The sequence below is a fragment of the Trachypithecus francoisi genome, unplaced genomic scaffold (genome assembly GCF_009764315.1).
Source record: "Trachypithecus francoisi isolate TF-2019V2 unplaced genomic scaffold, Tfra_2.0 Lachesis_group6, whole genome shotgun sequence".
Classification (NCBI taxonomy): Eukaryota; Metazoa; Chordata; class Mammalia; order Primates; family Cercopithecidae; genus Trachypithecus; species Trachypithecus francoisi.
In genome coordinates, this window is record NW_022681471.1 from 33,078,124 (window position 1) to 33,090,787 (window position 12,664).

Genomic DNA, 12,664 nt, shown 5'->3' on the forward strand with positions numbered 1-12,664 from the left:
TCCTATGAATTGGCCAACAAATTAGCATAGCAGGGCAGCAAGTCATTGTCTCGCCTGCCTTCCTGTCCATCAGTACACCCGAGATGTGTTTGTTATCACCATCACCATCTTAGACAAATCTGGCTCAAGGGTAAGGTTCTCTGGAGCGTGATAGGTGGAGATAGGTCTTCTCTGACCGGCCATGGGCATGGAAAAATTAAAAAAGATTAGTGCTTGTCCTCTCGAGAAGTCAGGGCATTTTGATGGAAACTAGGCTCTTATGAAGAGACAGCCTAGTCTGCAGAAAAACGGGAGCCTCGTGAGAAGTGTTGTCTGGGTGCCACCGGCACTGATGTCTAGAAGCGTCTAGTCACCTCAGGACATCAGTCCCCATAGAGACCTTCCGAACACTGATGCCCTAAGTCACCAAGCAGCTTTCAGGCTTGTGATTTGCTTTGCTAAGAATAAATAGGGACTGAGAGTTGTCAGCCATCTCAAGATGTCACACAGAACCACATCTTGGTACCTCGTGGATTAGGAGTGACAGTCATCCTGGGCTCTGTTCTCAGCTCAGCTCTGGCCTCCTGCTGAGTCTAGGGTAGGCTCAACCTCAAGGCTGGAAACCCCCAAGCTAGGCAACAGCAGTTGTCAAGCATGCTGTTATGGCTGAGAAGGGATTCTGGGTCCTTTATTACTCATAATTGTGTTTCACTTTGAAAAACAAAATTCGAGGCTGAACATAGCAAGACCTCATCTCTACTGAAATAAAAAAAAAAAAAATTAACTGGTGGCCAGGCGTGGTGGCTCACGCCTGTAATTCCAGCACTTTGGGAGGCCGAGGTGGGTGGATCACCTGAGGTCAAGAGTTCGAGACCAGCCTGACCAACATGGAGAAACCCCGTCTCTACTAAAAAGACAGAATTAGCTGGGTGTGGTGGCGCATGCCTGTAATCCCAACTACTTGGAAGGCTGAGGCAGGAGAATCGCTTGAACCTAGGGAGGCAGAGGTTGCAGTGAGCCGAGATTGCGTCTTTGCACTCCAGCCTGGGCAACAAGAGCAAAACTCCATCTCAAAAAAAAAAAAAAAAAAATTGGCTGGGCGCAGTGGCTCAAGCCTGTAATCCCAGCACTTTGGGAGGCCGAGACGGGCGGATCACGAGGTCAGGAGATCGAGACCATCCTGGCTAACACGGTGAAACCCCATCTCTACTAAAAATGCAAAAAACTAGCTGGCGAGGTGGCGGGTGCCTGTAGTCCCAGCTACTCCGAGGCTGAGGCAGGAGAATGGCGTAAACCCGGAGGCGGAGCTTGCAGTGAGCTGAGATCCGGCCACTGCACTCCAGCCCGGGCGACAGAGCAAGACTCCGTCTCAAAAAAAAAAAAAAAAATTACTAGTGGTGTGGCATACACCTGTAGTCTCAGCTACTTGGTCGGTGGGTGGCCTAAAGCGGGAGGATTACTTGAGCCCTGGAAGTTGAGGCTGTGGTGAACCCTGATCGTGCCACTGCACTACTCCAGGCTGGGTGACAGAGCAACACCGTGTCTCACCAAAAAAAATAATCCAGAAAGAGAGAGAAAGGAAAGAAAAGAAAAAAGGAAAAAAAAACTAAATAGAAAGAAAGAAACAAAAAGGAAGGAAGGAGGGGAGGGAAGAGGGAGGGAGGGAGGGAATTCCAGTGGAAAGAAGGAAGGAGAAAGAGGGAGGGAGGGAGGGAATTCCAGTGGATTCAGGATTATCCCTATTATAAATCACTCACCACTTACTCCCTTGCATCCCACTGTGCTTTTTTCTTTTTCTTTTTCTTTTTTTTTTTTTTGAGACAGGCTCTCGCTCTGTCGCCTAGGCTGGAGTGCAGTGATGTAATCAATCTCAGCTCACTGTAGCCTCCCCTCCTGGGTTTAAGTATCCTCCTGCTCAGCCTCCTGAGTAGCTGGGACCGCAGACATGCACCACCATGCTCGGCTAATCCACTGTAGTTTTTTTGAGTGGGAAGAGAGGAGTGGCCTCACATCTAGTGTGCCTGGAATTGGCATGCCTGTGAGAGGAGCTTGCATGTGAGTGCTTTGTGTTACATGCGCTGTGATGGGAAAGAGGGTGCTATCAAATATACACAGATGATTGCTTAGCCTGCCTGCCACCGAACAACTATGTCAAAAGTCCCCAGAGTCTTCACACAAGCCGTGGTGTATGAAACTGCATCCTCAGGACCTGGGCTTGGGTGGTAGGAGGAATGGTGCTGGTCTTTCATTTTGGATTTGACTCCACCCCACAGCCTCAGCCATCCCAGCCAATTGTCATAGGAGCTGGATTGAAGAAGTGGAAGAAGGCTGTTGCCTGAGTGGAGAAGACTGTACAATGTCCTGTCTGTCACCATGAGGGATTTTATGGCAGGAAATGAGAGTAATGAGGTCCCAGCCACCACCTTGGATTATGGGTGACTCCAGAAAACCTTATTTTAGATTGAGGGAGAAGGGAAGGGAGAGCAAGGTCTTGTTGCATGCTATTTTCAACTCATACTGTGATATCTCTCAAGGTTGTAGACTTTAATACTGAAAATTGCTATGTTGTTTTAAATTTAATGATGTTCTTTGAATGGCTCAAACCATGGCCAGGACCAGCAAAAAGGCCCAGTTACTTATTTGACTAAGCTCCATTAGTTGTCCATTTGTGAGGTCTGGGGTTTGGTTCCCACAAAGGCAATTGACATTTGGGTCCAGTGAGAGCACATGGCTGAGCAGTAGGGTCACAGGGAGACCCACAGGCACAAGTCCATCCCTTCCTCTGAGACAGCAGTGGTATTTCCATTGTTTCCATGTACTTTTGCAGGAATCACCAGGGGTTGACTTGAGAGCAAACCAGCCAATGGTCTTGTTCAGTCACCAGCAGGAGCCTGAAATGGGGACTAACATAACTGGGAAACACTGTCCACCCTGGGAGGGAAGCGAGCCCAATCAGAATATTATCATTAGATGAGGAATAAAGAGTTCTGACATTGTCTGTTTCACTGGGCTAAGGAAGACAGTCACCTAGCCTCCCAAGTATAATGGATGTGGTGAAATAAGAATAAAGTAACTCATGCCAGTTGGAGTATTAAGTACTTTACAATGTACCAGAAGAATTTAAGTTAGACACAAGTCAGTAAAGGTGGTGCTATGGTTTGATTGTGTCCCCTCCAAAATCAGATGTGGCCAGTGTGATAGTATTAAGAGGTGGGGGCCGGGCGCAGTGGCTCACACCTGTGATCCCAGCACTTTGGGAGGCCAAGGTGGGCAAATCAAGAGGTCAAGAGATCGAGACCATCCTGGCCAACATGGTGAAACCCCGTCTCGACTAAAAATACAAAAAATTGCCAGGCACGTGGCTCATGCCTGTAATCCCAGCTACTCGGGAGGCCAAGGCAGGCGGATCACCTGAGGTCGGGAGTTTGGGACCAGCCTAACCAACATGGAGAAACCCCATCTCTACTAGAAATGCAAAATTAGCTGGGCATGGTGGTGCATGCCTGTAATCCCAGCTACTCAGGAGGCTGAGGCAGGAGAATCGCTTGAACCCAGGAGATGGAGGTTGTGGTGAGCTGAGATCACGCAATTGCACTCCAGCCTGGGCAACAAGAGCGAAACTCCATTGCAAAAAAAAAAAGAAAAAAATAAATTAGCTGGGCATGGTGCCACACGCCTGTAGTCCCAGCTACTCGAGAGGCTGAGGCAGGTGGATCACTTGAATCCGGGAGGTGGAGGTTGCAGTGAGCCGAGATCACACCACTGCACTCCAGCCTGGCAACTGAGTGAGACTCTGTCTCAAAAAAAAAAAAAAAACCAAAAAGGGCCCTTAAGAAGTGATTGGGCCTGGCCAGGTGTGGTGGCTCATGCCTGTAATCCCAGCACTGTAGGAGGCTGAGGCAGGTGGATCACCCAAGTTCAAGAACAGCTTGGCCAACACGGCGAGATCCTGTCACTACTGAAAATACAAAAATTAGCTGGGCGTGGTGGCAGGCGCCTATAATCCCAGCTACTCGGAAGGCTGAGGCAGGGGAATTGCTTGAACCCGGAGGCGGAGGTTGCAGCAGTGAGTTGAGATTGTGCCATTGCACTCCAGCCTGGGCAACAAGAGTGAAACTCTGTCTTTAAAAAAAAAAAAAAAAGTGATTGGGCCATGAGGAGCTCCTCCCTTGTTAATGGGATGAAGGCCTTTTTTTTTTTTTTTTTTTTTTTTTTTTTTTTTTGAGATGTCTTCCTCTGTCAGCCAGGCTGCAGTGCAGTGGGGTGTGATCTTGGCTCACCACAACCTCTGCCTCCAGGTTCAAGCAATTCTCTGCTTCAGCCTCCCGAGTAGCTGGGATTACAGGCGCCCACCACCACGCCCAGCTAATTTTTGTATTTTTAGTAGAGATGGGGGTTTCACCCACCTTGGCCAGGCTGGTCTTGAACTCCTGACCTCGTGATCCACCTGCCTCGGCCTCCCAAAGTGCTGGAATTACAGGCGTGAGCCACCACGCCCGGCCGAAGACCCTTTTAAAGAGACATCATCATGCAGTGTTGGGCTAGCTTGTTCTTCTGCGTGTGAGGATGCGGCAAGAAGGTCCTCACCAGACCAGATGCTGGTGCCTTGATCTTGGACCTCCCAGCCTCCAGAACTATGAGGAATAAATTTCTATTGTTGATAAATTACTCAGTCTCAAGTAGTTTATTGTAGCAAGACAAAATGCACTAAGACAGATAGTGAATCTAGGAATGGACTCCCAAGAGAGGCTTGAGACTATCTCTTGGAGTTTTCTGACACTGGGAAATCTGACATCCGCGGGCGCCTCATTGGAAGTCTGAGTGAGGGATTTACACAGACTCCCCTGAGAGGGCTGTTTGTGTTTCAGCAGCAACACTGCCCTGCATCTAACAGAGTCTCCTCCCTGGGTCCACACATAGAAAATGTCACCCCTGTCTGTCAGTTTCCTACAGAGACCTGGGAAAAATAGCAGAAAGCCCAGCCTCAGATTTGGATCCCACTGGTAGGACCTAGGAGTATGGTCGGTGGTGGTGCGGGGGGAGGGTGGGTATCTGCTCTTGCTCCGCTCGACTCCATTCTGGTTGTCAAAGCCATCTGTCTCTCAAAAGCAGTGGAACAGAGGGCCAGAGCCTGGTCCCCATGATTTCCTGCTTGTCATGGTTTGCTTCCTTCTAGCGGATGCCATGTAGCCAGGAGGCAGAGTGCGGGCCACCCTAGGTGGCTGGGAGGAGGTTGGCAGCCAAAGCTCGGTGGCCTTGCTGCTGCTTCAGAGGATCTGGGCATGCGGGTTAGGGACTTAGGCAACTTGTTTAACCTCCCTGTATCCCAGTCCCCCAACTCATGAATGGATCTTTTATCATTGCCATAGAAGGATGCTGTGAAAGTCAAACGAAAGGAGAGCGCTGGGAAATGCCTACCTTGCATATGCTTATCAAAGCAGACTGAGGCCAGCTGCAAAGGAGCATGCCGTGGGAGGCTGGGGCTATATTTTTGAGTTAGAAGAATAAAATGACAGCAGTTTGAGAAAGAGGGGGAAGGAAGTCACCCTATCATTCTGACAGTGTCTCTTGATGGTAAAAATGGAACAGGCCGAGGGAATACTGACATTTTTGTATGCCTTTGTTTTCTTCTTGTTTTTTTTTTTCTTTCCCCGAGCTCGGAAAAGCACCTCCCACTTCACAGGCCTTCCTCCTCCATCACTTACAGCTGAGAGCCCAGGATGAGGGAATGCTACAACATGGTTTTTCTTTATCACCTCCTCCCTCAGTCTAGCTCTCTGCATTCGCCGCCCCTTGGCTCTTCTGTGTCATGTGGCTGAAGCTGTGGGTCTCTGCAGGGGAAATGTTTTCCCAGAAAGTGTTTAGGGTGGATTCGAGGCTCCCCATATGTCTTAGGTCCCTGAGTGGGAATGAATTGTGCCCAGATCACCCTCCTGGCAAAGACTGGAGATGCTTAGGCCCTTGGGCAGCATTTTCACGAATTCATTGCTTCCCAAATGCCCTGTGTGTCACTTACCCAGTTACTCTTCTGGTCATTCCCCTCCCAGAATTGATGAAACATTTCTCACCTCCACCCCACACCCACCTTCCATATCCATAACCTCCTCTTTCCCATGTCCAGATTTAGGACAGTCAGTGGAGTGGGGAGGGGTTGGAGAGTGGTTGAGACGATCGTCTGATAGCAGCTAAGAGGCGAGAGGGTGAAAGAAGAGCAGCTTCAGCTGGCAGCCAAGCAATTTAAGGGATTGGTGGAGGTCGTGGAGCTGAGCTCCTGATGAAATTCTGTGTTCTTCTGCTCTGAAGGACATTTTTGGGGTCCAGAGCTAGGGGAGAATGGAGAGGAAGGATTGGCTGTGAGATCAGCCTGTGGATTAAACAAACAAGCAACAGATTTGCTGTGGGTTTCCCTGAATTGAATTGCCTCTGATAATCTGGTCTTGAACTAGTTCCCCCCAGGGTTTAGAGTACGCACCTCACCTACTGCTTGAACCTCCTAAATGGAAGTAGCAGACCAGCAAGGGGTGGGCTTTGAAGTCAGAGAGACCAGGATTCCATGCTTCATTCTGTTCCTTACTATTGTGTGCCTGCTGGCAAGTCCCTTAGCCCTTCCGGACCTCAGTTTCCCCATCTAAAGAGGAGAATAATAAGGCAACTTACCATATAGTGTTGTAGAGATTCAGTGTGACAATACCATGTAAAGCAGCTGGTACCCAGTGCATAGGGCTTAACAAATTATTGCTAATGCTAACGCTGTTAGTATGATTGCCACTACCTACTCTGAAACGACTATTTGACTTCCCACGAAGTTAATTGCTCCCTCTTCTGTGTTACTCCAGCCCTTTAGCCTCTGTTTACAACCTTGATTTTTTTTTTTTTTTTTTTTTTTTTTTTTTGAGGCAGGGTCTTGCTCTGTCACACAGGCTGGGGTGCAGTGGTGCGATCTCGGCTCACTGCAACCTCCACTTCTGGCACAACCCTCATCTTGCTGTCTGATCGTTGTCGGGATGGCTTTCTCCCTGGGCACACTGTGCAGTCTCCAGGGCCAGGCTCTGTGCTTTTTTGCCATTACGTTGTTCTTAATGCCTAGCATATATCACAGGAGCTAGGATGAGTAGGCAAATGGGTCAAAATATCTGAGATCATGGCCTGTTTCTGCAAGCAGGCTAAGAAACGTTCCCCATAGGCTCTTTACCTGTTGGTGTAAAGCCCTTTTGGGCAAAGCCCCACCTGGGCTCACCTGGTTGGTAAACATTGATTCCGTAGTTCCATTTGGCTGTGGTGACTCAGCACTTACAGGCTGGCCAGCTCCTTGTGGATTGGGGCTCTGTGAGTGTTTCCCAGGCCCCACACTACCAAGTCGGGGCAGCTCTCTCTTCTCTGACCCATAAAGCCAGGCCAAGCTCCTCATTCCCCCTGTGAGCACCGAGCTCATACACCTATTTGTCCTTTGCCTGCCTTTCCTCTTTCCCTAGCCTTAACACAGCCATTCAGGAAGTAGTTATTAAGCACCTGCTATGTACAGGGCACCAGACCATACACTTGAGCCCTTGATCACATACTATCTTATATGACTTGAGTTATGTAATTTGGGCTCCCTCAACAAGACTGTAAGCTCCTAGAGGGCGAGGGAGCATGTCTTCTGCGGCTTCTGTCTGCCTTATAGCACCTACAGCAGAACCCAGCACGGTCATGTGAGTAAATCCTTAGTGACTTGCCTTCTAGGCTCGTGAGTTCAGTGTGAGCTCTTTCTCCAGGGAAGGGTGAGAACAAGGACAATACAGCTCAGTCGGCTGTGTGGTCTCAGTACGGACCTAGTCTTGGGGCTCTTGCACGCCAGGGAGGGAGAAGGGCCAGTGATCCGAGACCCTTCGGTACTCCTTTATCCTCTCTATCCACACAGAACCCCCCTCATTCCACTTCCCTGTCTTCCAAAGGCTCTTCCCCTCAGCAGTAACTATGAATAGCGAATGGCTTGGTAATCTGTGTGTCTGCTTATTATTCTGCTTATTTTCTCTCTTTGTTCCCTATGCATTCAGCCATGTCATCGTTACCCTCTATTGTGAATTTCTGAACGGCAGAAGCTTGGACTAGGCCTCTTATCCTCACATAGTTTGGGAACTTAATAAATGCTTGTTGGTGATGATGACAGTGAGGGACATTGCAGGGTGAGGGACATTGCAGGGTGAGGGTCTGGGGCCCCAGAGACCAACAGCAGTTGGGTTGTGTAACACTCAGTGCTTTTCCTCTGCAGTTCTCAGCTTTTGTTTGCCTTCGGTTTCAGGCCCACCTGCCGTTTGCTGTCATCGGCAGCACAGAAGAACTGAAGATAGGCAACAAGATGATGAGAGCGCGGCAGTATCCTTGGGGCACTGTGCAGGGTGAGTGAGTCTCTGGGAGAGGGGCTACATGCAGGAAGCCCCTTTTGTCTGCCTCTTTGTTTGTCCCCAGCCACTATATGACAAGTTTCTAAACTGTCCCAAGTCTCTGCTCATTTGGCATGGGTCCCAAAGAGCCATAGGGGTCACTAGCAAGCTAACTCTGGCTCCATACTGGGACGCTCTGATGGGAGCAAGCTCCCTCTGTCCTCTAATGGGAAAAGTATTCCTAAACACAAAGACTTACAAGGTAGGAAGGAGTATGCGAGAAAGCCTGTGTTCTTGCCCAAGTGCACCAGGAAATGCACAAGAATGTTCACAGTAGTGTTGTTTGTAATGACAATAATACAAACAGTCCAGATATTCATTAAAATAGACTGGATAGGCCGGACATGGTGGCTCACGCCTGTAATCCCAGCATTTGGGAGCCGGGGCAGGCGGATCACGAGGTCAGGAGATCGAGACCATCCTGGTCAACATGGTGAAACCCCATCTGTACTAAAAGTACAAAAAAAAAAAAAAGACTGGATAATGGGAGGTGGGAAGGGGGTAAGGGATTTTTAAAAACTACATATTGGGACTGGGCGCAGTGGCTCACTCCTGTAATCCTAGCACTCTGGGAGGCCGAAGCGGATAGATCACCTGAAGTCAGGAGTTCGAGACCAACCTGGCCAACATGGTGAAACCCTGTCTCTACTAAAATACACACACAAAAAAAGTCAGTCATGGTGGCGTGTGCCTGTAGTCCCAGCTACTCAGGAGGCTGAGGCAAGAGAATCGCTTGAACCCAGGAGGTAGAGATTGCAGTGAGCTGAGATTTCACCACTGCACTCCAGCCTGGGCGACAGAGCGAGATTCAAAAAAAAAAAAAGAAACATACCATTGGATTCCCTTTGTATGAATTCCAAAAGGAGGCAAAACTAAACAAGATATATATTTTTAGGCATGCATACATGAGAGGTAAAACTATAAAGAAAACAAAGGAATGATACTCTCCAAAGTCAGGAGAGGGGTTAAGTCTCTGCCAGGGAGTTGGGGGATAAAGGGGGATGAGATTGGGAAAGGGCACTCAGGGGCTTCCAAGATACTGGTAATGTTTAACCTGAGTTGTGGACATTGGTGTCAATTTTTCTTTTCTTTTTTTTTTTTTTTTTTTTTTTTTTTTTGAGGCGGAGTCTCGCTCTGCCGCCCAGGCTGGAGTGCTGTGGCGGATCTCGGCTCACTGCAAGCTCCGCCTCCCGGGTTCACGCCATTCTCCTGCCTCAGCCTCCTGAGTAGCTGGGACTACAGGCGCCCGCAACCGCGCCCGGCTAATTTTTTTGTATTTTTAGTAGAGACGGGGTTTCACCATGGTCTCGATCTCCTGACCTTGTGATCCGCCCGCCTCGGCCTCCCAAGTGCTGGGATTACAGGCGTGAGCCACGCGCCCGGCCTCTTTTTTTTTTTTTTTTGAGACGGAGTCTTGCTCTGTCGCCCAGGCTGGAGTGCAGTGGCCGGATCTCAGCTCACTGCAAGCTCCGCCTCCCGAGTGCACACGCTATTCTCCTGCCTCAGCCTCCGGAGTAGCTGGGACTACAGGCGCCCGCCACCTCGCCTGGCTAGTTTTTTTGTGTTTTTTAGTAGAGACGGGGTTTCACGGTGTTAGCCAGGATGGTCTCGATCTCCTGACCTCGTGATCCGCCCGTCTCGGCCTCCCAAAGTGCTGGGATTACAGGCTTGAGCCACCGCGCCCGGCCTGGTGTCAATTTTTCAAAAATTCTTTAAATTGCACATACCTATTTCATGCTCTCTTTTGAATGTATGATTATTTCACAATTGAAAAGCAGTCAGACATATTGTATTACACTCAGGAAAGTTCCTTCTGGGATCTGCCTGACATATGTTAACTTACCCTCAGGGCTAGTCAGTTCAGTGCATAAGACAAGGCCAAGGACAGTGCTGTGGGTAGAAGAGGTCTCTGGTCCTCAGAGTCTACAGCTAGAAACCGGGCCGTGGCTGATAGGGGCATCGTGTGAAAGAGTGGCTGGTTCTCTGGAACCTCATCCCTACCACACTGAAAGTGGGTGGTGAGTTGTCCACATCACATACGAAGGCTGGCATGTTTTAGGACACCCCGCAGACGCACTGACAATAGCTGGATATTCTATAGGTAGGACAAGACTGGTTACCAGAGCTGTGCTAAGTTCTGGTCTTCTCTGCTGTTCAAAGCTGGGGTTGCTCCACTAGGAACGTTTGCAAATAGTTTCTGGACCCACAGTCCCACCCTGGGAATGGACTTGTGGTCTGAGAAACAGGACCCTGAAGTGAGATGAGGAGAAGCCAGTAGACATGGTTCCAATGAGTTACTTCATCTGACGTGGACTACCCTGAACCTAAACAATAAAGGGGGCTTTGAAAGTTTTTCTTGTAAGTCTAAGTTGACTGTTCTGCTTGAATGAGAAGTTGTATATTGCTTAGGTAGCCTGCAGGCGCCTTGGAGGCACTCCTTCTAACTCACCATCAGAGATCACTGTCCAGAGACGGGGGAGGAGATGGCATATAGCATAATCCTGAGAAGTTGCATATAGCATAGTCCTGAGAAGTTGTCTTACTGATGTCATCTTTAATATTAGCCTTTGTTCTATGACAGCAGGGGGCTTTATTCCTAATTCAGTGGGTCTTAAGCAGAGGGATTATGTGAGCTGATTCAGGCTTTGGAAAGACTGATGACCACAAGGCAGTCTGCTTCAACTATGGCCGAGCCACTTATTCCAGACCCCTCTCTGCCCCCACTACCCTCTTCCAGACCCTGCAAGACAGAATCTGGGGTGACTGCCTGCTCATCACTTCAGACACCATTTTTCCTACTTGTTCAGGCCAAATACCACCATCCGACACAGTGAAACCATACCTGTAGCCACCTTGACAAAGTACTGCTTGTGACCTGGTCTAGCCAGAAATCAATTTTGCTATGACTTGGTCCACATCTGTCGTTCTTGAACACTGCCCAAAATTGCAGACCTTTGCTTGCACTCTTTTGAAGAGGGGACTTGTTCACACAGGCCAGAAAGTGGGGTCCCCTTGCTCCTAGTCACCATTGCTACTGTCAGGCCATTATCTACCCTTTAAAGAAACCACCTCCTTGGAAGCTTCTACCATCCAGTGGGCCATGCCTGCGGTCCACACCCCTCTTTGTCACTGTCATCTATCATATCCTAGTTCTTTCCCCTTATTATTTGGAGACTTTGTCACCTCCCCTACATTGCCTGGGTTTGAGCCCTAACTCTGCAACTTACTAGCTACATAACCTTGCCTAACCTCATTGACACCTTGCAAACACCATTCCGTTCTCTGGCTGATAATTACTATTCTTCCTTCAGAGTCATCTTAGGGATTTTCTCTTCGGTGAAGTCTTCACTTTCCCAGGAGCTCTTAGGCCCCCCTCTTCTGAGCTTTATTGCCACTTGGCTATCCCTCTGTTTTTGTAGTTTTGCACTGAATTGTATTTGTCTATTTGCATCCATTCTTCCTCTAAACTGTAAGCTCCTGACAGCAAGATTCCATGACTTCGTTTCTGAATTCCCAGTGCCTCACACAATAGTGGGAACAGAGATTCCACAAATATGATTGGATGGATGGATAGATGGATGGATGAATGGGTGGATGGATGGATGGATGGATGGATAGATGGATGGATGGATGGATGGATGGATGGATGGATAGATGCATATGTGCTGTTGTCCTACAAGTGGTGCAGACCAAACATTCTTTTGAAGGTCTGACTGCTGAATTTAGATTGTGGTGCTACTGACTGTCTTAACAAGTATTTTTATGGTATCACCATTTTTCATTACTGGCATTTTTGTAACCTTCATTTACATTTTCAGTAAAAAGAGAGGAAGTAAATTTGCAGGATCTAAATACACAGATTGCAAGGCAATGTCACTGTTAGACATTTTGCCTCTCGTTTCATCCTTTCTGCTTCTGCTGGCCTTCCTTTCAACATACTTTCAATACCCCAAACCCTGCTATGCAGTTGAAAACGAGGCCCACTGCGACTTTGTGAAGCTGCGGGAGATGCTGATTCGGGTCAACATGGAGGATCTGCGGGAGCAGACCCACACCCGGCACTATGAGCTGTATCGCCGCTGTAAGCTGGAGGAGATGGGCTTCAAGGACACCGACCCTGACAGCAAACCCTTCAGGTACCACTCCTGCCAGCCCAGCCCCGCCCAGCCCAGCCCAGCTCAGCTCAGCCCACCCAGGTGGTGTGGAAGCCTTTCCCTGGATAATTCACAGGGGAGGCGAGACACAGGTGCTAAGACCTCGAG

The 12,664-nt window shown here is 48.9% G+C and overlaps 1 protein-coding gene across 5 annotated transcripts in view; it reads left to right on the forward strand.

Moving 5' to 3' along the window:
* SEPTIN6 (septin 6) overlaps positions 1-12,664 on the forward strand; it is an 80,686-nt gene that overhangs the window by 45,581 nt on the left and 22,441 nt on the right. For all 5 annotated transcript variants that reach the window (XM_033202107.1, XM_033202105.1, XM_033202106.1 and 2 more), the window contains exons 6-7: positions 8,261-8,357; positions 12,370-12,538. In XM_033202107.1, coding sequence (XP_033057998.1) covers positions 8,261-8,357; positions 12,370-12,538 — 266 coding nt within the window. The remainder of the gene's footprint in view (positions 1-8,260; positions 8,358-12,369; positions 12,539-12,664) is intronic.